The 22003-nt window shown below is 40.3% G+C and overlaps 1 protein-coding gene across 2 annotated transcripts in view; it reads left to right on the top strand.

The window, feature by feature from the left end:
• The window catches only part of LOC141788241 (protein MTSS 2-like), a 108956-nt gene that overhangs the window by 19248 nt on the left and 67705 nt on the right, over window positions 1-22003 (top strand). For both annotated transcript variants that reach the window (XM_074667122.1, XM_074667123.1), the window contains exons 2-3: window positions 11329-11390; window positions 13354-13427. In XM_074667122.1, the coding sequence (XP_074523223.1) occupies window positions 11329-11390; window positions 13354-13427 (136 nt within the window). The remainder of the gene's footprint in view (window positions 1-11328; window positions 11391-13353; window positions 13428-22003) is intronic.

Raw genomic sequence — 22003 nt, forward strand, 5'->3', positions numbered from 1 at the left:
GTCAAGGCTTCAGCTCATTTATTTACTTAAAGGAACAGTACATTGTAGCCATTTCAGTGCAGCACCCATGGAAAGTTTTACCCATAAGGCTCATTTTAACCTGTAGTCCTTTTTCAGGTTATTGCAGATGTCACATCACTCAAAAGAGATTCATAGATATATTAACAACACTTCCTGATGGCATAAAACTGAAACATGATACAGAACAATACCATCACATGAACAAGAAAGTGATTTGAGGAGTAGGTATTGTGCCTCCTCATATTTTAAACAGAGGTATAAAGTAACAATGCTGGATTGTCATAAATGACTAAATGTGTTCAGATTTTCAAACCTCTACATATTCAAATGTTGTAATAATTACAAGTTCTTAATGACATATTTACATTTTTTACGGGACTTGTTGAAAGGAAGAAGTCATTGCATAAGGATTTCTCGACTGGTTTATGGAGTGCTGGAGAAACACCAAGGTCTTCCCATAGTCCTGGCCTCCAGAGAGCTGCCCAATCAGAGAGAAGGGGGTTTGTGGAGCAGGAAGCCTTAAAGAGCCAGCAGCTAGGAAGAAGTGTTTCGGAGTGTTGAAATAAGAGTTTTTTCAAGCACACATGTGAGTGTGAGGAAAATAGGTATTTCTTTAAGCTGTAAATCATGTAAAGTAACTGCACACCTGAAAAAAAAAAAAAAACCCTCAGAATGCCAAAATTGTTGAACTAACTTTCTAAATCAAAAGTGAAAAGCTTTCTGCACACTAACTGTGTATCTGCTGATTGCACCCCTCTGCCCCCTCTACAGTAATGCTGCATGCCCTACACCCCCACCGAGAGGGGGTTTTGGGTTTTTTTCAGGCGTGCAGCCTTGGGAAATTCAGCTGTCTAATGGCAGGAGTCATAAAAGTTTTTTTTTTTGGTATGTCTTTTTTTGTCTCTGTGGTTTTTCAAAACTTATAATGAAATGAATGCAGCTTGTATCATCTTAAGTGACAGGAGTAGTTTATACATTTGAAACAAGAAAAAAAAAGGTCTGTATATATCAGTTATTTAAAGCTGGGCTCAAAAAGATGAAGATTTGTGTATTTATCCATTACAAGTGTCACCATTTAAAGCCTGTTTGTACCAGGACAATGAGCTCTACCTACAGATTGTAAGTGAGCGTGAGTCACTGTAACTGTGGAGCTGACTACAGAGCAGACAAAAGACAGAGCCATCCTTCCTGTGTGAAGTGGAGACAGATCATATGTAGCATTACTCCCTGTGGGTTATACATCCGTCCTCCACGTTGATAAAATGTGTTTGATCCTCTTCATGAAAACTCCCGGCCAGTCAATTACGCATATGAAGCTCTGTGAAATTAGGCCTTTTGTTTGCATCTTGCGTTTCTCTTTTAACGTGTGAATTGGCTCGATTATACAACAAAAAAATCGGGCTAATCCTCACATCCCTCCCTCCTGCCTCCACCACTAGCTCGCTCCCTCTGTGTCTCTTGCTGGATTTCCTCTGTTTTTCTGTCTTGCTGTGGAGGAAACAAAGGGAACAAAAGAGCGAGAGGAGACAGTAAGCTTCTCATCCACTGTAGTGAGTGCTGGAGAGCAGCTCTCAATGGAGTGCTCGGCACACTGGGTGGACTGGTGGTGCTCTGAGAACTGGGACAGAGAACTGTTGACAGTGACCCCGAGTCCAGAGTCAGGACCACATGAAACTGAGGATGAATGGAGAAAACAGAGAAGTAGAAGGCAAACAGTTTATTGCTATGTCGGAGAGATGAGGTATTGTTATCTAAAGAGTAGAAGAAGATTGAAAGGTCTCTGAATGTCACTGGATCAAAGACATGAGGGTGTGGTAGGGGTGGGTACCTTTTACATTTGAAATGACATGATACCGATGCCTGGTTCCTGTAAATTGGTTTTTGTTACTCAACGATACCAGTTTTCGGTTTTACACAGTTTGATTTGACATGAATCGGTACTTGGTACTACAGATGGAATTCGGTCAGCACCTAGAAAAATACCTAATTTGGCACCCATCCCTAAGCCTAGAGCTGTCACACAGACCAACAATATTAGTAAAATTAACAGCAACACATCATTCCATAAACCTTGCTCATGATAAATGACTCATTGACATGCCATACATTTGTTGTGGAGCCCTGATGACAGAAACCAGTAGAAAGTGACTGGAGTGAAGGGATACTTAGGATAGTTGACTGAATAGATGTTAGTAACTTATTCCAAATGCCCATCCCTAGTAGCTAGCTAGCTGTAGTCTTTTTCTGTGTCTGTTACATCTTTTCTTTCAGCTGCCTTTTGTTCATGTTATCAGATTTCTTCCTGTGATGGGATTTATCTGCCTTCCTTATCCCCCACAGATGTCTGAGGAATTATGCACTTCTTTATTATTTAGTGTTTGCAGTACTTTATCACTTTTTCCATAATAACAAAAATATTAATCATAATTGATAGGTCATACATACCGCTTTTCTAAGTACTCATAGACACTTGTCTTAATGTCCGGGATGGGTAACAGAGGGATTTGAAGTTTGGCATTCTTGGGGTTTTATGTAAAGGTAGTTTAAGTTCTTTATTAAATGTGCAAAGTGAGTCAGAGTTGTGGATGTTTGGAGGTAAAGAGTTCAGAGTGTTGGGGTGGTGACGGCAGTGAGGGACAGGAGAAGGTTGCTGATATCTGATAATCGAAGGTGGTGAGATTGAGAGTGGTGTTTGGGGGTTCTGGGGGGAATGAGGAGCCATTGAAGATGTTGAAGCAAGGGGGAGCAACAGGGCAGCTGAGTTTAACTTTTTCTTTATTTCCTAAATAATACATTTATGGAAAACATCTCAAACTTATTTGGCTTATTGCCAATATTTCCTGCGTTTCCTTAACCAAGTTTGATTGTTGGGGGTCACTTGGCCTTTGAACTTAACTACCCTTTTTAGAGTTAAAAGTCATAGCAGGGCCAGTAATCAAATTTGCCAACCATTTTAGAAACAAATTATATTTTTTACTTTACTTTAGAGGTCCCCAAATTCCATCTCACTTCGGTAACAATTCGACAAAGCTTTTCTTATTTCTTTGAAATTAACCCTGAAATTTCATGAGGATTTGATGAAAATTCACACATAACTTCTGTCCAGATTCTGTTTTGCAGTGCGCCTGTACTTGCAGTGTCTATCACAATCAGGAAAGGCCAATTTACAACCCCACTCTTGGTGAATATCACATCTGTAGCCTTCAGTTGTATCGTGTAAAACATTATAGGCCTAATCATAAAGGTTTATCATTTTACATGTGATCTAAATCAGTGTTTCCCAATCCTGGTCCTGGAGGACCCCTGCCCTGCATGTTTTAGATGTTACCCCACTCCAGCACACCTGATTCAAATGAATGGCTCGTTATCAGGCTGGAGCAGAGCTTGATGACGAGCTGATCATTTGAATCAGGTGTGCTGGGGTCGGGAACATAAAAACCATGCAGGGCAGGTGGTCCCCAGGACCAGGATTGGGAAACACTGATCTAAATGATGCATATCAACAAACTTGGTACTTAAGAACTTAGTGAAATTAAATAACTAAGAGCTAACTATCAACTGCTTATTGGGAAATTGAATTATTCACTTAACATTTCAAAGGAAGTTATCAGAGGAAACAATGAACCTAACTTCTGTTTTCAAGAACTAAGCAGCTTTTCATCGCCTGCTTCTGTGGAAATAGCAGAAACGTTGGGATACTTCTAAAAACATTTTGTGGTGGCTTGTGTTTTGGTTTCAAATACATTTCAAAGAAACTGAAAAAAAACAAACAAAAAAAACCCAGTAACCTACCAATTGTGGCTTGCGACAATAAATTTGAACATTATTTTAAAGTAGTCGTGTGCTAATTTCAAAGAAATAAGAAAAACTTTGTCTAAATATTACCTAAGTGTGATGAAATTTGCAAACCTCTTAAGTAAAGTGTTACCTATTTTTTTTATTAGTACTATTGTAATCAATTTTGCTCTGCTTTCTGTATTACTGCTGCAGTTGTAGGATCAAGGGAATCATGAAGTTTGAGAGCATGTAATCAAATAGGTTATGCATCTCCTCATTATGATAAAAATAGAATTAGTTCTACTTTTAGACAGTAAGTGTTACAGCCTGTTATACGTCTGTCTCCAGTGGAAATGATTGAGATCAGCAGTACAACAGCTGGTCACTGTCAGTGGTTTTATTCTGACAACAAAAGAAGAAGGAAGGAGAGGAGGTGTGAAGGAGGAAGAAAGGATGAAGTTTGATGGTGAATTATTGATTGTTTCTCTTATTTTGGGCCATAAACTGAAGATGAAATGGATAATGGATTAGAATGGATAATTATGTGATTCACCATGCTAGAGGCGTGTCAGAAGGCAAAGAGGCGTGTTTACACTGAGCTGCAGCAGTGGTTTGTGTGTCTGAATCTGAATGCGTGTGTATATGTGTGGGTCTCAGTGTGTTAGAGGCGCTCATGCATGCCCTGCTGAGGTTTTCAGTGACACAGGAAGTGGTGATGTAATTGTACACAATCCAAAAGCTTTTTCACACACTCACTGTCTCCGCTCTGTGTCTGACGTTTGTGCCCCTCGGCCATCACGATGCTCCCCCTCCAACAATCATGAGCTCAGAGGATACGGTGGCACTCTTCAGCTCTCTGGTGAAGAAACTCTCAAACGCAGACACTTTTTCCTGTGAAGCACGAAGGTTGCCGGCCATGAGCTTTTAACCTCTATTATTGCAGCATTTTAAGTTTGTCCTTAAAGCAGCTGTGAAAAGAACAGCTCATCTTATCTCTTTCATGTCTGCTCTTTTTGTTTGTGGTATTAACACTGCTCCCAAAAAAACACAATCTGAGTCTGTTCAGACCCTAGTTAACCCCAGTTCATGGGTTTCACATTGAGTTTTGCTGAATCATCGTTCACATAGCAGAGCAGCTTCAACAAGGATCTCAAAGTAACATGAATCATCCACAGAACTTTTCTCTTTTAAAGAAGAAAATAATGATTAAAAAAAAGAAAATCAGCCTGTCCTTTTAAAAATAGACCTTAGAAGCTGAGCTGCTGCTAGCTTTAGCTCAGGTTTTTGCTTTGATGACCTCAGATCCTGACATCTTTGACTAGCTTTCCTCTTTCAGGTGAATACTGTTGGCAAAAATGACAGTGAAATAAATAAGTCACCCAATGGACACAGCTGGCTTTAAAAAGAAAGAAACGTTTAGTAAAAATCTTTATACTCGTGTGAAACAGAAAGAAACAAACGGTCCAATCCTTGAGTGAACACAACCAAACTGATTTGACTGACAGAGGGAATGAGCCAAACTCTCTCTCCTTGCCTAGAATCCAGAGAACGCCATGTTTTTTCCTCACCCTGCCAGCATTTTCCACTAGAATCCACTGGCTACAGGAAAAGTCAAATTGCCTTACCAGTGATACTTTTTCAACTTTTTTCCTCTTTACCCCAATTAAGGATTCAATTTATTGGCTAATATACTCGTTCAACAAAGGCCAGGTCATGTTACATCACAAGATTTTAAGGTCTTGATTGTTAAAATTTATTATAATTATCATTATCATATTCATTTTCCATACGGCTTATCCTGTGCAGGGTTGCAGGTGGCTGGCACCTATCCCAGCTGTCATTGGGCAATAGGCGGGGTACACCCTGGACTGGTCGCCAGTCAATCACAGGGCTGACACATAGACAGACAACCATTCTCACACACACTCTCACCTACAGGTAATTTAGAGTGACAAATTAACCTGATGAGAATGTTTTTGGACTGTGAGAGGAAGTCGGAGTGCCCGGAGAGAACCCACGCATGCACGGGGAGAACATGCACAGAAAGGCCCTTCGGCCAAGCTGGGTTTTGAACCGGTACCTTCTTGCTGTGAGGCTGCAGTGCTAGCCATTGCACCACTGTGCAGTGCCTATTATGACATTTTCTTTCTTTCTTTCTTTCTTTCTTTCTTTCTTTCTTTCTTTCTTTCTTTCTTTCTTTCTTTCTTTCTTTCTTTCCCAAAGAAAAAACTGTGAACCATAAGTGAACAATCAAATATGAATCATATACTTGGTGGATATGTAACAGTACCTCATGTGGTTGTTGATAAAGACTAACCATTACTACTGGTTCTGTGGTTGTTTGCAATGTTGCCCTGGAGGAAGGATCAGTTCTGTATGGAGCTTGGGTTTGAGTGTGTCTAAATGTTGATTTGTTACTTCATGAGGTCCACCTTGCTAGTCCCACGATGGAGCCCCTTTTTCCCTACGGGACTGTCTTAATTCTTGGTTTCATAGAGAAGGTGCTGAAAACATTCTACATAGGTTTTTCTCCATATTGACATGATAGCATCACACAGTTGCCGCAGATTTATTGGCTGAACATCCATGATGAGAATCTCCCATTCCACCACATCCCAGGTTAGGTAAAGTTTGTCTTGTCTAAGTTCAAATGGTACGGACATTTCAAGGAAGCAAGCAATACTGATTAGACTCTTTTCCTTTCTCTATTCCTCACTAACGCTACCAGTCAAAAGTAACAGAACATCCACATAATTCCATTTTTTTAATTAAAGTTCAAGCAGTTCATGTACAATGAATAGGTTGAAATGGTGCAAGGTTAAGTGCTGAACTGCCAGAGGTTGAGAAAAAAGGTAAGGTTACCTAGAACTGAAAAATAATAGATGTTTTATAATGATACAAAAAGGTCCTTTAACAACCTGAAGCTGCTCTGCAGCAATCGAGAGTGATCAGACTTTGAAAGTTGGTGCTACCAATTCTAATACTGGCACCCCAAGTTTCCTTGACTCCTTCCGAACATCTCTGTGTGTATAAAAGCAGAGCTGGAACTAGCGCTGGGTGAAACACCGCTGTCCATGGAATTTGGTTATGAACTGAACAGAAGAGTGAAAGCAAACCTACAAATGGCCAACATTTGGAGTGACTTCTGCTGAAACAGAAGATTGGATTCCCATTGTAGAAAGGATGCCAGGCATGTGTCCAGCTGTTAGGTCTGCTAAAGGTGGATACTATGATGAGTTTAAAGTTTAGAAAGCATTTCAGGTAAAAAAAAAAAAAAAAAGATCCCACAACTTTTTTTTTAAGGTCAACTTTTGTTCAATACTTTTTTATCAGAGTGCAATGAGACATTAAAACATATCATTTTAATAAAACACTGGAACAAAAGAGTGCTCTAAAACTTTGACAGATAGCGTACATAATAAGGAGTAGTGCAGACGACACAGAGGAGAGAGTGATGCCACAGAAAAAGTTGCAACATCAAATGACCTCATTGCTAAGGGGGGCTAGCTAAGAGTGTTACTAAACATCAATACAGTAGTATACTTAGGACGCGGTCACACTGGCCATCCAAAAGTGCCGTGCTTGAGCACGATTGCCCCCCTGCAGCGCTGCTCCCCAGCTGGAGAGTACGGCCGGCGGTCACACTACCCCTATATGAACCAGACTTTAGCGGGTATCAGACACACGCACAGACCACCTACGTCATCGTGAAGCATTTGTTTACATGAAGCGCGATCTCATCAGAGTCAGCACAATGAGACACAGAGAGCACTGCGACAACTTTAGAGACTTTTGGACTTATATTAAGTCGTTTTTGCCCGACACAGCCCTCTAACACCCCCGCTTTGTTTAAAATGATTGTCGAGAGATGCGCTCGCAGTGATTATACGTAATGGATCGCACGCGCTGTCCGCGTGCTTGTGCTCGTGCATGAAGTAAACCGTGCCGAAGCCCACCTCTTCGAAGCGTGCCGAAGCACGGAAGGGAATCGTGCTTGAGCACGGTACAGTTGCGGTCACACTGGCCTTTCCAAATGTGCTTTACGGCTGAAGTGTGCTTAGGCACGGCACGATTGGCCAGTGTGACAGCGTCCTTAGTGTACTGTATTTTTTGTTGATATTATTATTAGGATCACTTTCATGATTTTCTAAGATTTATATTTAAATATACCACACTTCCATGAGGATTACTGCTGAATAATCATGATGCTGCACGTTCCAACTCCTGTGACATTTTCTCAATATATTTCGGTGAGTGGTCACTGAAAAATGTATCAAGTAGTCCTGCACATTTAAGATGTTTCTTTTAATCCTCAGCAGCCTGCAAACAGAGTGTGTCTGTAGCTATAGCCTGCATGTTTAGTAACCTAACACACTCATGACCCTACACACCCTTATTCATCACTGGGTCACTTGCCACCAGCGTCTTTACTCGATTGAAATGTCTAAAATATGCTAATGAGATGCTGAGCTGCTCATATTTTCTATGAGTCTATGTGTGTGTGTGTGTGTGTGTGTGTGTGTGTGTGTGTGTGTGTGAGAAGAAGGAGGAGGCGTGCATGTTGCGTTATCTCTTATCCACACTACTTAAGCTGCATGGGGCACTTCAAACAGCCTGCAAAGGAAGGGTGCAGTGTGTGTGTGTATGTGTGTGTGTGTGTGTGTGTGTGTGTGTGTGTATGTGTGTGTGTGTGTGTGTGTGTGAGTGTTCATGTGTGGGGGGTGGGGGGGTACACAGTGGGGGTAGCTTTCCGTACCAAGGGGGAAATGGGACTGTGATTTCAGACCAAATTAAAGCACATCAAACAGGCCAGATCAAAGAGTGCACAGCCCTCACTGTCTGTGCCAGTCTGACATCACGGCAGGATGCCCCACCCAAAGCACACACACACACACACACACACACACACACACACACACACACACACACACACACACACACACACACACACACACACACACACACACACACACACACACACACATTTCCTTCTTCTCTGCTCCAGGTTTGCCTTTTTTTAAACACTCTTTATGTTTCCCTTTTTTCTTTTTTCGTTCACACCACTTTCTGCCTGCTGTAAAAAACATTTTGGAGTCATGATAGATTTTAAAAGCACTCGACCCTGGACACACAATTTCCAGGCATGAAGCAGGGTGAAAGGGTAACTTGGATCAAGTGGAATGTAATTTGACTGAGGTGTGTGTGTGTGTGTGTGCATGTCAGAGAAAAAGAGACGAGCAGCGTCAATTAGAGATACTGATTTGAATTGTGATCCTGGCTGCTCCAGTTGAACCCTTTGATGCTGCCTGATGCCAGCAGCTGTCAAGTGCTCTGTGTATACAGTATGCATGTGTGTGTGTGTGTGTGTGTGTGTGTGTGTGTGTTTTGGGAGATAGAGACAGCTTGAGAAGGAGGAAAGGGGGAGCTGCAGTTATGAGGAATAAAGGGAGAGGTTGAGGAAGGTTGATAAAGCCGGGTACGGGGTGTAAAGCAGGGAGTGGGATGAAGGGTGTGTGGCTCTGGTTTGATACAAAGAGAACGTTGGAATGGGTTCATGACAGACGTTGGTAAAGGGGAAGGGATGCAGAGGGAGACAAAGAGTGTGGTGAACATCTGGCTGTATATTTGTTTTTCAAACCTTTACTGTTAACGACGACGACGACGACGATGATGATGATGATGATGATGATAATGATGATGAGGGTGAGGGGTGAATTGAGGTTTAGATTTGAGCGCTGGCCTCTGGCTCTGTGCTTTTTAACACTGAGCTAACCAGAGCTTCAGTTATAAATACAGTGGTGCCTCGACTTATGATTTTATTTCCTCCTGTGATCAATAACGGATTACTTTTCCCTTTGGAACAAATTGAATTGCCATTAATCCATTCCTGATCCTCTGAAAACACCCCTTTTTGTTATTTTTTTAGTTTTTGATAAGAAAAGGAAATCCTTTATATAAGATATATGATATTAAAACACATAACAATAAAGTGTACTGCAATAATATGTATGTATCTGCGTTTGAAATTGTTTTATGTCTGTAACTTTGTACATGTGCTGCTGCCTGTCTTGGCCAGGACACTCTTGCAAATTAGATTTTTAATCTCAATGAGGTTTTTCTGGTTAAATAAATGCTAAATTAAAAAAGAAAAAAAAAGAAGTCAAGTGTAATGTACAGCATTTACCTCGTAGATCAGATGACTTAATGCTGACTAGGGATGGGTGCTTTTATAGGTACTGACCGAATGCTGTTAAAAGCACCAGATACCGATTCATGTAAAATCAAAAGGTACCATGCTTAGGTTCATAAACACATCCTTGTGACTGGAAGAGTAGGTGATTTTCCATGCTGGACATGAACACAGCATTGCAAGGTTATATAATGGAGAATGAATATGTTGAACTTAAAAAAAAGAGATTTTATTAAAAAAAAAAAATGTTTTTTTCCCATAAGCACAGAAAAGTACAGAAAATGCTGACAGAGGTGGAGGAGAAAGGCTGTGTTTTCAATAAAAAAACCCCCGTCCCATGAGGTCTGTTTCATTCGCCCATACAGAATGTTTTTAAAATGAGTTAGGCAAGTGTCATTGAAATTGTGATGTTGCACACACGTTTTTCTGTGTTTTTCTTTTAAATAAAGTCTGAAAGTTTTGCTAAATAAATGCAAGGACAAATGCAAGCATAACATTGATGTTTTAATAGCAAGCTAGCTGCTCAAAGTGAATGAGTGGGGCGCAGATGGCCTAGTGGTAAAAGTTGGGGTTTGCCCTTGTGCAGGTGGCCCAGGTTCCAGCCTGTGGCCTCTTTCCTGAATGTCACTACCCACTTTTGCCCTGTTTGGTGCCCTATCCACTGTCCTCTCTACTATTTAATTAAAGGCACAAAAGCCAAAAAAAAATAAAAACAAAAAAAGTCTATGAGTGAGGCACAGGATGCTGGGTGGGCGTTGCTGTGTTCTCTGTGGCGTTCTCTGCACCAGTGGTGGAGTTTCTGCAGCTGGCTCGTAACCTGAACTTAAGCTCTCAACTTAAAGCAAATAAAATGGCTGACAGATGCTTGCATCTTGAAAAACTCTGTAGTTGGGACACTCCTAAGTCCAGGTACCATTGTACTTAGCAATGCATGGAAACTTAACTTAACTAATTTAAAATGAATCTAATAAACAATCAACAGTCGTGTCAGCTGATTGCTCCTCAAATGCAGAAATGAAGCCACTCAAAATCTTCTAACTTCTGTGCTTCCCTCTTTATTTTCTGGAATTGAAGTTTTGTTTTTTGATTTTTTACTTTGATTATTGTGTTAAGCCCTGGCATGGACAAAGTTTGGAAATTAACCTTTTTTATATCCCAAGCTCTGCTGAGGTGTCAGATGCCCAAACATCTCTTCATTGTACATGTATCAGCGTGTGAATGAGCCTTTGTTTGTTTGTTCATCAGAGAACCAGAGTGAAATGATCAAACTGAGCATACCTACCCTGCTTCTTCTTTATTTCTGTCTGTATTAATGTGTGTTTTTGTCTCTGTGTCCTCAGTGCTCTTATCCTGTGTGGGAGGACTTCAGCGCCAAGGCCACCAAGCTGCATTCACAGCTCCGGTAACTTTCTTTTACAACACCACAAAACAAACAAGCAGAATCTATGTATTTGTTCAGTAATGAGTAAATTACCAAACTCAGTGATGCGCCAGTGTTTTTGTTTTCTTTAGGGGCTGATCATTATTTTAATAGGACCTGGGTATAGTTTTTTCCTTAGCCCCCCCCAAGAGTCCAAAAAAAACGTCATGGCCCCCCCCTTGAGGGATTGGAGAAACATGAAGGCCCCCCCCCCCCAACCATAAACAACATTTTGTATATAATCACACCAGCAGTAAAGAGGGCAATAATGATAACGATTTCCAACAATAAATAGCACCGTATTTGACTTCCCCATTATTTCGTTATAAAACCTTTCTCTGCCAGGTGGGGTCAGTATTGAGTTCACAAAGCTACTGTGAAACTAAATCTGGAAACGTCTTCCATTGATTCTGACACTGCAAAATGAAGACAGACTGGGAGCTATATTTTTTGTATCTAAAATAAACAGCTGTGAGTATAAAAGCTGTCATTATCAACTGTCAGGTGTGAGATTTTTTCTCTCCTACCTTCCCAGCTGTAGAACAGTGTTGTGTTTTAAACCAAATGGACCCGTAGCAGCCGCTAAAATCCATTTTGTGTCCTCTTGTTGTATTCCAAAGCGCTCCTTTAAAGAGACATTCAGTGTTTAACATACCGGTAATAGCTGCAATGTCATACGAACAACAAAATACAGTTCTGCTCCTCCAAACTTGTTTCTACCCGCGCGCGCCATCTTGTCATACTTTGGTACGACCCACACTGTACTTTATGACCAATCAAATCACCCTGGATTAAACTATTGCATCAAACCAGGGGTGCTGGAGAGCATGTCCATTGGCCACTGTTTTCATTCAAGCCTGGTGACGCGAGGATAAACATGCCACTATGAAAGTGACGTGTGCACAAGTGGGAAATACAGTCTATGGGGAAATACCATTGAGGACCATGCAGGGTAACTTTATGTAGGGGAGTATAAACCAAAACCTCTGAGTAAAATAGGAATGGAAAACAAACAAAAAAGCATACAAAACGTAACAAATTAGAGTTGCATGACCCCCCCTGAGGCCAAAATAAAAAACTTATGGCCCCCCCAGTGCTCCAAAAAAAGTTTGGGAACCCCCCCCTGTTTTGGACCAGCCCCATTTGCATATAAATATTGATCAGCCCCTTGGTGACATATGTTAACTTTTCTAAGATAGTAAGATTCAATGTGGTATCAGAGGGGCAAACTCTTTGTCCTCGTTTAAATCTCTTTCATTATTATTATTTTTTCCTTATGTGCTTCTCAGGAGAGATGTTTGCAACTGGTGTTTTGATCCTCAATTCGTTGCTTTGAAGCATGGGTATATGAAACACTGCTGGATGTTCAAACCAAAGGTGTACAAAATTTCAACAGCTATACATTTATGTGTTTTTTTTTTTTTTATATCCCTGAATCTGACTGTAAACTGATCAACACGCCTTGATCAAATATACAACAATAGCAGAGATTTTCATGAGACTCGCTTAAATAATGAGGCCATCACTTAAAGACCTCTCAACTGATTCATGACATGTTGTAAGGATGGGCCTCAAATACCAAGCTCTGTCCATAGCTCTGCCTCTTCTAGGCCACAGAGCTGGCCAATCAAAGTGAAGGGGTTTGTGGAGCAGGGAGCCTTAAAGAGTCAGCATCTTAAACAAAGCGTTTTAGACAGAGGCTGAAATAAATGTTTTAATAACACCATTAAGAGAAAAAAAAGGGATTCTTTTTTTAAACTGTAAGCCATGTGAAGCTACTGCAGGGCTAACAGGGGGACAGTGTAGTCCAAAAACCCAGTATAAAGCACAATACCCCCTCTTTAATGCCCACCGCTGCACCACTGAGCACACAAACCAGTGGAGGTGGTGATTATTCAGCGATCCAGACTCTATCTGCGGTAATGAGTGTTTTTTGTTGTTGTAGAACCACTGTGCTGGCTGCTGTGGCCTTCCTGGATGCCTTTCAGAAGGTAGCAGATATGGCAACAAACACCAGAGGTAAGGCAACATGTGTGTGTGTTTGCTTGTGTGTGTGTATAAGCTCAGGAAATATACACAGCTGTGTTTTCTGGTATTGCATCTCTGGAGTAGCCTCCACACGGCGGCACTGTGAGGAATGTGGTTGCGATATCATCAAGCATTCGGCTAAATTCCCCTCTGACTGATGAAAGTGTTTCCAGCAGCCTCCAGATACACTTTGTTCAGGGACTTCAAAGCATCAGCGCTGCAGTGTTTACTCAGACAAACATGAAGAAGCCAACACATGGTATCTGTGGAGCAGGAGGAGAGACTTTCTTAGACTTCTTAAAGCAATGGATCAGTGTGGGGCCGGACTGTACAGTGGACATTACATGTTCCTGGATTGAAGCTGTTGTTTGTTGACATTTTTTGTCAGGTCATCATGTCTGTTAATTAGAAAATAGCTGAGACTGGACGTCATGAGTTTTATCTGTCATGCAATAATGAACTTTCACTTCCAGATTTGTGTCTGTGCATCAAAGTTTGGTGGCATTGGTATCTCTTCAGCAACGTTTTACACACTCAGTCCTTTATTAGTAGTGTGAGCAGAAAAAGGTCAAAACACAGTCCTAAGCATTGACTTTGTGAGAACTGGACTTTAAGCTATGCTGTTCTATGCTTTCGCTATCACATTTTTAAACCAGAGGTTGCTGCTTGTTTTTTACCCAGGATTTTAACCCCATCCTGGGTGCAAGCTTATTTTTTATTGACTCATCCCTCCTGTCCATCTTAGCTGCTGTGTGCTGAAATCAATGAAATCATCATATGAAAAGCCAGTGAACAGCACCAAAAATTACACGAGGAGGGAGCCAGCAGCATCATATTTCAAAGTGTTGAGCACTAAATGAGCTGCTGTGTCGGACGTGCTGGAGTGAGAACAGGCTTCAGATGTAACTGTGGTTATTGGATTGGATCTGGTGCCTTTTCTTGACACTTTTGATATTGAATGTGTGGGCTAAAGCAGGGCTCTGGTTCTGATGTGTGTGGGCCGAGAGCTGAGAAGGTCATACACACTCTCAGCACCCACTGAGGGCCATCTGAACGCTGTGGCACACGAAGGGAAGAGACGGCTAAGGTTGTGATAGAGGGGACTTCTCCTCTTGTTGTATATTATTAGCTGCAGCTGCTAGACAGTGTGTGTGTGTGTGTGTGTGTGTGTGTGTGTGTGTGTGTGTGTGTGTGTGTGTGTGTGTGTATGTGTGTGTAGCCCCAGGTGGGATCTTACAGAGGAGGATGCAGGAAGAGGCTCATGCTGCTTTTACAGGCCAGACAGGAAATCACTGAGCTCTGTCAGCTCATTACATATGCTGCTACCCCTGCCACACACACACATACACACACACACACACACACACACACACACAAGTCTAAAATAAAACATAAACGGATTTTGCACGAAGATGCAGCGTGTGCATCAGAGGCTCTTTGTACTTTCTGTACTGATGAGTCACTCCTGCTGGAGTCCATTTGTCACATTGCTGCACAGAGCTCTGCTCTTCCTCAGTCTCTGATGTTCTCTAATAGATTTGTTAAATGGATGGAGGCAGAAGACGGCACCAATAATGATGCTCTCTGTCTTCCTGCCATTCTCTATATCAATGTGCTGCTTATTACAGCATGTGTGTGTACGTGTGTGTGTATGTGAGGCAAGCCCAAAGGGTACTGATGATCCTGCGCTCTGCTTTTGTACTGACTCTTCTATTTATGTGCCTGCGCTGGGTGTGTTTCCATTTAGCGTGACAACTGCATTTTATGTTCACTGAGGAATATTCATCAGCTGAGTAAAAAGAATGAAAAAGCTGTCGGATGATCATACTCAGGAGGTTTCTGAGAGTTATTATGGCCACATATTTGCAGAATGCAGAACCATTAAATAAACTGACTCTGAATCAAGATGAATACTTCCAGTCTGGGGTTGAATGGATCATTAAAAGCCTTTCAGGAGTTGGGTAGATAGATGGGATTGTAAGCAGAGATGATCATATCAGTATGGAGAACTACTGAAGTATTGGATTTTATTTGCTTTTTGCATTTTTTGTCTTATTTAATCAATGATTGAATCCGTCCCTTTAAGACATAAGTTGGAAAAAATGTATCTCATCACAACCCTCTACTCACTTCTTCAGGGACTGAAATACCATCACACCTGTCTGAGCACCAACATGCTTCTGTTAAAATACAAAAAAGGAGCTTTTGTTTTGACAGCTCCCAAACAAACCATGGAAACTCACATCTATGTTCACCTCCTTTTTTCTGAAAGGGTTTCCACTTCAGTAATGAGCTTCTCCTCATTCCTCTGGTCTTTTTTTATCCTTTATTGATACTATTGGATTTATTTTTGCCTTCAGTTAAAAAGGAAAGGACAGGGAACAGAGTAGGTAAAGAAAGCAGATTGGATTAAAACCTGGGTCAACCTCATGAGACATGCAACAGAAAAACCTGCAATACTGATGCCCCATTCATGGCATAATCTTCACTGGGCTTTAGAAACTCAAACCTTGTGATTCCTGAACTGACACTGATCATTGTGTTGGTTTGTTGCAGTTAAATATGATCTTGCGACTACATGGGGAATTTCATTTTGAAAGTCAGGTGTGTTAATGTGGTTTCAGTGCTCAACTTCCTGCCCCGCTCCTGCTCAGTGAAAATTGATTGCCGCAGTATCTAACAAAAAAATCTTGAAAATTTGATACAGAGGGCTACAACCAGATCTGAAACACGGCCAGAACGCAACAGACACATTGATTGGGACTGCAATGCAGATCAGTTCTGATGCCCTGACAGAGCAGAAACAGACGACAAATGGATCAGGTGTGATTTGAAGCTAAAGTTGCCTTAGGAATAAACCCTAGAAATGCATATTTGAGTCAGCAGTAGTCAGTGTGGATCTTTTGTTTGATAATACAGCCAACTATCAAGATGACGTCCAAGGTATCCCATGAGAAACCCTATCACACTGTGATAGTTTGATAGTCTTTCTCTCATCTCCGAAGTGGGCACAGACTCCTATCTGTAACCATAGACTGTAAAAAAATTGAAGGCCAAAGTGAGGTCGCCACAAAAACTGCTCCCCTTGGTGGCTAGTATAAGTTGAAAAAAATCTGACGCTCCAGTCATTCCAGATGGGCTGTGGTCAAATTTTTAAAAAATTAATACACCTTCTCTCTCTCACGTTAAATCGTTGTGGTGACTTGAAGGTATTCTTTGGCTGCCTTGTATCCAAGTCCTCTTTTTTTTTTTTTTTAGAAAAAGTTTCTTTTTCATTAGTTATAAGAGGTCAAAAACAAGGCTTTGCATCTCGTTTAACAGTGATTGACAGCTGCCGTTCTTGTGTATTTTTTTGTATTTTATTTTCACTCTGATTAGACAGCTCTGTGGCCTGTTAGGGGCCTCTGGTGTTTGTTGCCATATATTTAGGGGATTGTAAAATATACCGGGAGGTAGAGTCAAGAAGTGATTAGACTCTTGAAAGAAAAAAAAAAAATTATACACATGTATGTATGTATATATATATATATATATATATATATATATATATATATATACACACACATGTATGTATATATACATACATATATATATATATATATATATATATATATATATATATATATATATATATATATATATATATATATATATATATATATATATATATATATATATGATTTTTGTCACCCGGCTCTACTCAGATTCTCCCAGAATCCCTTACAGTCTCAGACAGAAACAGATACCTGTAGAAACGTTTTGTTTGTCTAGTTAGTAGGAGATGTTTGTGACTGGAGCTGTTCAGAGAGGATCTTGCAAGAGTTTGTTACGGAGACATGACAGATGTGTGATTTGTGAGCAACCAAAGTTTTAAAGTTTTAATTGCTGACTTACTCATTGTGGCTGGGCTTATCTCATGGCAGGGTCAGGAAGAGGGCCTTCAAGGAATATTTGGAGTCTTCTTGCTTAACCTTTTCGTTGTATTGACGTGATCCTTGATAAGGAGAGAAATGGATGAATTGTCTGACTATGGAGTGATTAAATCAGTAATCTTTGACACAAACAGAAAATAACTTACAGGAAGCCATCACCTGCATGAACTCTATCTGATTGTGCCTTGTAATCATGCTAGCATCATCATATGAGCATATTAACATCCTGACATATTAGCATTTAGCTCACAGCATTGTTATGCTTTCAGCCTCTATGAACCTCTAGTGTTGTTGCAACTCACAAACTTTGTCAATCTTTTCTTTTTTGACCATCTTAAAAAGGTCAGAGTAGGAAACAGACTCGAGAAATAAAGCAATGTTTTTTTTAACACAAATTAGAAAACATGAGCTTTCTCAAGTTTCAGGAAGAAAGAACTGAGTTATATGTGGTAAATATTCAACCTAAATCTAGATTATGAAAAGTCATGTGAAATGTAATCTATAGTACTTTAGGTTATTCAAAATTCTTCACAGTACGGCAGGACTTGTGTTTGCTCCTGTTGAATCAGAGCCAGGCCTTGTTTCCAGCTCAGTATCTGATGTATACGTTCAGTTTCCTCTAAAGCTGAAAGAGGAAGTTAAGTGGGTGACAGAAACAGTTTTTCCTCAGAGGGGTGGTGTGTGCATGAGTGTGTGAAACTGAGATTTAGCAAGTAGGTGACATCCAGCAGGAGGAAATGTGCAAGTGTGTGTGTGTGTGTGTGTGAGATTCTTAGTGAGGGGTGAACCTGAGTTCACTTTCAGATGTGCTCTCCCCTCATGTGACCCACACACTCCCTCTCCCCTGGGCACAGAACTGTGTCTGTGTGTGTGTGTGTTTGTGTGCAAGTGTGTGCCATGTTAATGACCTATTTATCACACACTTTTTTCCACTTCTCATCTTCATCAGTCTCAGTATAACACAGTCACAGATGTCCAGTCTAGACAAACAGTTTGTCCTTAATTTTAAAAAATTAAAACGCGTCTGATTTTTTTCCTGTTTTGTCTTGGCTGTAAAGCGTGACTCTTTTTTGCGTTGTAAAATGCTGAAAAGCTGTTAAATTAGCACACTGAAGATTGAGTTTCCAATTTCAGCTGCTCCTCCATCTGTGGTTTTAAGCTGCCAGGTTCATTGATCTCAGCGGCCGTTCTGGAGGAGAGTTGGACCACAGACTCTGTGGCTGTTTCAGAACAGTTAATACAACAGAAGGAATAACAGAAAGTATCACATAGGATTGGTTACAAAAATTACTGGAATGAAGCTGCAATGTTAAGAGGTTTAAGTTTTTTAAATTTAAAATATACTGTAAATACTTGTAGCTCACAAGCACCGAAATGTTGTAAGTATCCAAATTCGGAACTGACTGTGCATCAAACTGAATCTGTTGTGAAGACAGGTACGAACAGGCAGCTTGTGCTCGCATCCCTAACCGTTGTAAATCCTCAGCTATTTCAGTCAGGAACACTTATCATACATTGAACCATTTATTGCCAAATGGATACAGTTGGAATTGGTGTTACAGCTCTCCTTTTTCAGAGTACTTCAGAGTCCCTGGGTTAGCCGAACAGCCTGGTTTCCAGCTTTCCAGAGTGCAAAGCAAAACCCATACAGTTCACAAGGATGCATGCAATCAATGGGATACATACATGGAGCCCTAATAGGAGGAGGCTAGGGTGGAGGAGGAATTATTTAGACAGCAGCAGCCGGGTGGCAAAGAGGAAGCAGGGATAAGGGAGAGTGAAGACATGATTTAAATATGCCGCCTTATCGTTAGACACATGCTGTGATTGGTTGAGATGGGTGAGTGATTGAACATCAGCCTGTCAGCTGATCACAGCTGGGCGAGTCCTGCATGAATTACACAGTAACAATTGTATACTTTTACATATTTCATTGTGTTTCAACTTTTTCCTACCTCAACAATATTATTGTCATACCATAACATTTTTTTATCATAAAGTATCAGTATTCTTTTCACAATACAGTTTTATTATCCTAACAATATAACTTAATTCCCTGTAATATTACTACTTTATTCTTGCTACATTACAACATTCCACTCCTAAAATTAGAATTATTTTAATGTATTTTTATAATAACAATAATAATAATAATAATAATAATAATAATAATAATAATAATAATAATAATAATAATAATAATAATAATAATAATAAACAAAAACAAGCAAAGAACAAAAAAAAAAATTGGACATTCTTGTAGCGTTATGCCTCTTTTTTTCTGCATAACATTGTGCCTTATTCTCATAGCATAACAATATTATTCTCATAACATTACAACATTATTCTTGTGCCATTATGACTCCATTGTTCTAACAATATAACTTAATTCTTGTAAAATAAGCACATTATTTTGTAACATTTTGCCTTTTTTCTCAAAAATGTTGTTTTATTTTTGTAACATTACAACTTTTTTTTTTTTCTTGTAACGATATGACTTTGTTCTTCGGCCTTTGTTACATTACTGCTGTACCAAGAGGATTCTTTTTTCTTGTAATATTACAGCATTATTCTCCTAACATACCCCGAATACAGTACAACTTTCACTCAATTGCTGTAGCCCTGATCCTCCAATGCAAGAGACATTATTTTACTACTTGTACTATCCATCTTTCTATTCATTCAGTCATGTTGTCGTGGCTGTAGCCAATCCCAGACAGGGTACACACTGGACTGGTTGCCAGTCACAGGGCTGACACAGAGACAGACAAGCTTTCACATGCACACCCACACCTATGGGCATTTTATATTCACCAGTTAACCTTATGAGCATGTTTTTAGACTGTGGATGGAAATTGGCGTATCCAGAGTCCAGAGGTCCCCCATGCACAGGGAAACCTACAAACTCCACTCAGAAAGGCCAAACCAGAATTTGAATGAGTGGCTTCTTGCTGAGCGGCAACAGCGCTAATCACAGCACCACCCTGTAGCCCACTGCTTACGACTTATTTTCATTCATTCATTAAAGTGCATTTATTATGATCAATTCAAGAACTCAGATCTCAGTGAGATCTTGCATTTTTTGTTTCTTGTCTTTTAAACTTTCCAGGTCAGCCTCAGAGCAGCTAAAAAATAGAGTTAAATGAAAGGTCTGACAAGGTTCACACAAAGTGATGTTAATGGATCATGCCAAAAAAAAAATTCTCCCGCTCTTTGAAAACCTTTTTTCTTCTGAAGTGCCTCTTTGTGGGATTTATTTTGATTCTGCTCTTGACTTGTTTGCGACTCTTTTTGGCTGACAATAACTTTTTCTGTCAGTGTCCTTGTGATAAATTGGTGCAGTTTCAGATATTCAGCAGATTTAACATTAAAAAGTACTAATGTGTGAAATTTGATATGTCACCACATTATTACCACACTTCACTTTGTCCATATTTTCACAACACCCTCACAGAAGAGGTTGTTATTCTCACTGCTATTGTTTATTTATTTATTTATTTGTTTGTTATATGGCTGTGATCTGCTTCTTCCCATTTCTTTCAGTCATCAATAGAAGGTTTTATTAGCCTTGCCTCTACTATTAGTACAGCCCACTGCACATTAGATAATCATGGTTGAGTACTTAGATTATTATTGTTAACCATTGAGAATTATGTGGAAGAGTCACACAGGGGTCATTCAGGAGCCATGATGTCCTTTTTCTATCCACAGGCGAACATTGTGATGTCACATTCAAAAGGTCTGTACCCAGATTCCACTGCAACTTCTCCACCACCACTCTGCTTTTCTACTTTTACACTGATCCCTGCAGGCATAATATCTCTGTCCCATGTAATTGCATTATAATACCATTAAAATGTTGTGAAAGCCTGTGAGGGATTACAAAATGTAACAAACATGTCTTGAACATGAAATACAAATTGTGTCTCTTTATATCATGTAATGTTTTGGGAGACATCAAATAAATGTCTGGAAAACTCAGACGGTGATGACCATCGGGGAAAGAGGCACATACTGTGTGTTTGTCGGACTAATCATTGGTCCTAAATCGATCCACAGAGGTCTGTAACACTAAAGGGAAACAGTTGAGGTCCATCTTTCTATTTTTGCTGTTCTTGTCTTTATTCTCTTGACAGCATTTAATTTAAGTGTGAGCCGATGTCTCTGAGTCTAACTCGGTCTCCTTCTCTTTAAATTCTGCACACTACCTCTCTGCAGCAGCACCAGCAGTAAAACTGGGGTCATTCCCAGGACTCTCACTATGCACAGTTGGCACACGGAACAGCAGTAAAGTGCCACTGTGTGTGTGTGTGTGTGTGTGTGTGTGTGTGTGTGTGTGTGTGTGTGTGTGTGTGTGTGTGTGTGTGTGTGTGTGTGTGTGTGTGTGTGTGTGTGTGTGTGTGTGTGTGAGAGGCAGAGATGATGAGGATGATGATCTGATGTTACTGAATGTGTTGCAGTTTTATTGCCAGACTGCCTGCCTGCATCTTATTACAGGGTTCTATAATGAATATCATAAATCTTATTAATACACACTTTCTCTCACACACACACATATACAGACTCTTAAATATGCATGCATGCTGTCATGCGTGCAAAAACAGAGCTGCGTCCTCTTCATCCTTCAGACCGTGA

Source organism: Halichoeres trimaculatus, unplaced genomic scaffold (genome assembly GCF_033239565.1).
Source record: "Halichoeres trimaculatus isolate MK-OKI-2021-1 unplaced genomic scaffold, fHalTri1.1 fHalTri1_scaffold_3, whole genome shotgun sequence".
Classification (NCBI taxonomy): Eukaryota; Metazoa; Chordata; class Actinopteri; order Labriformes; family Labridae; genus Halichoeres; species Halichoeres trimaculatus.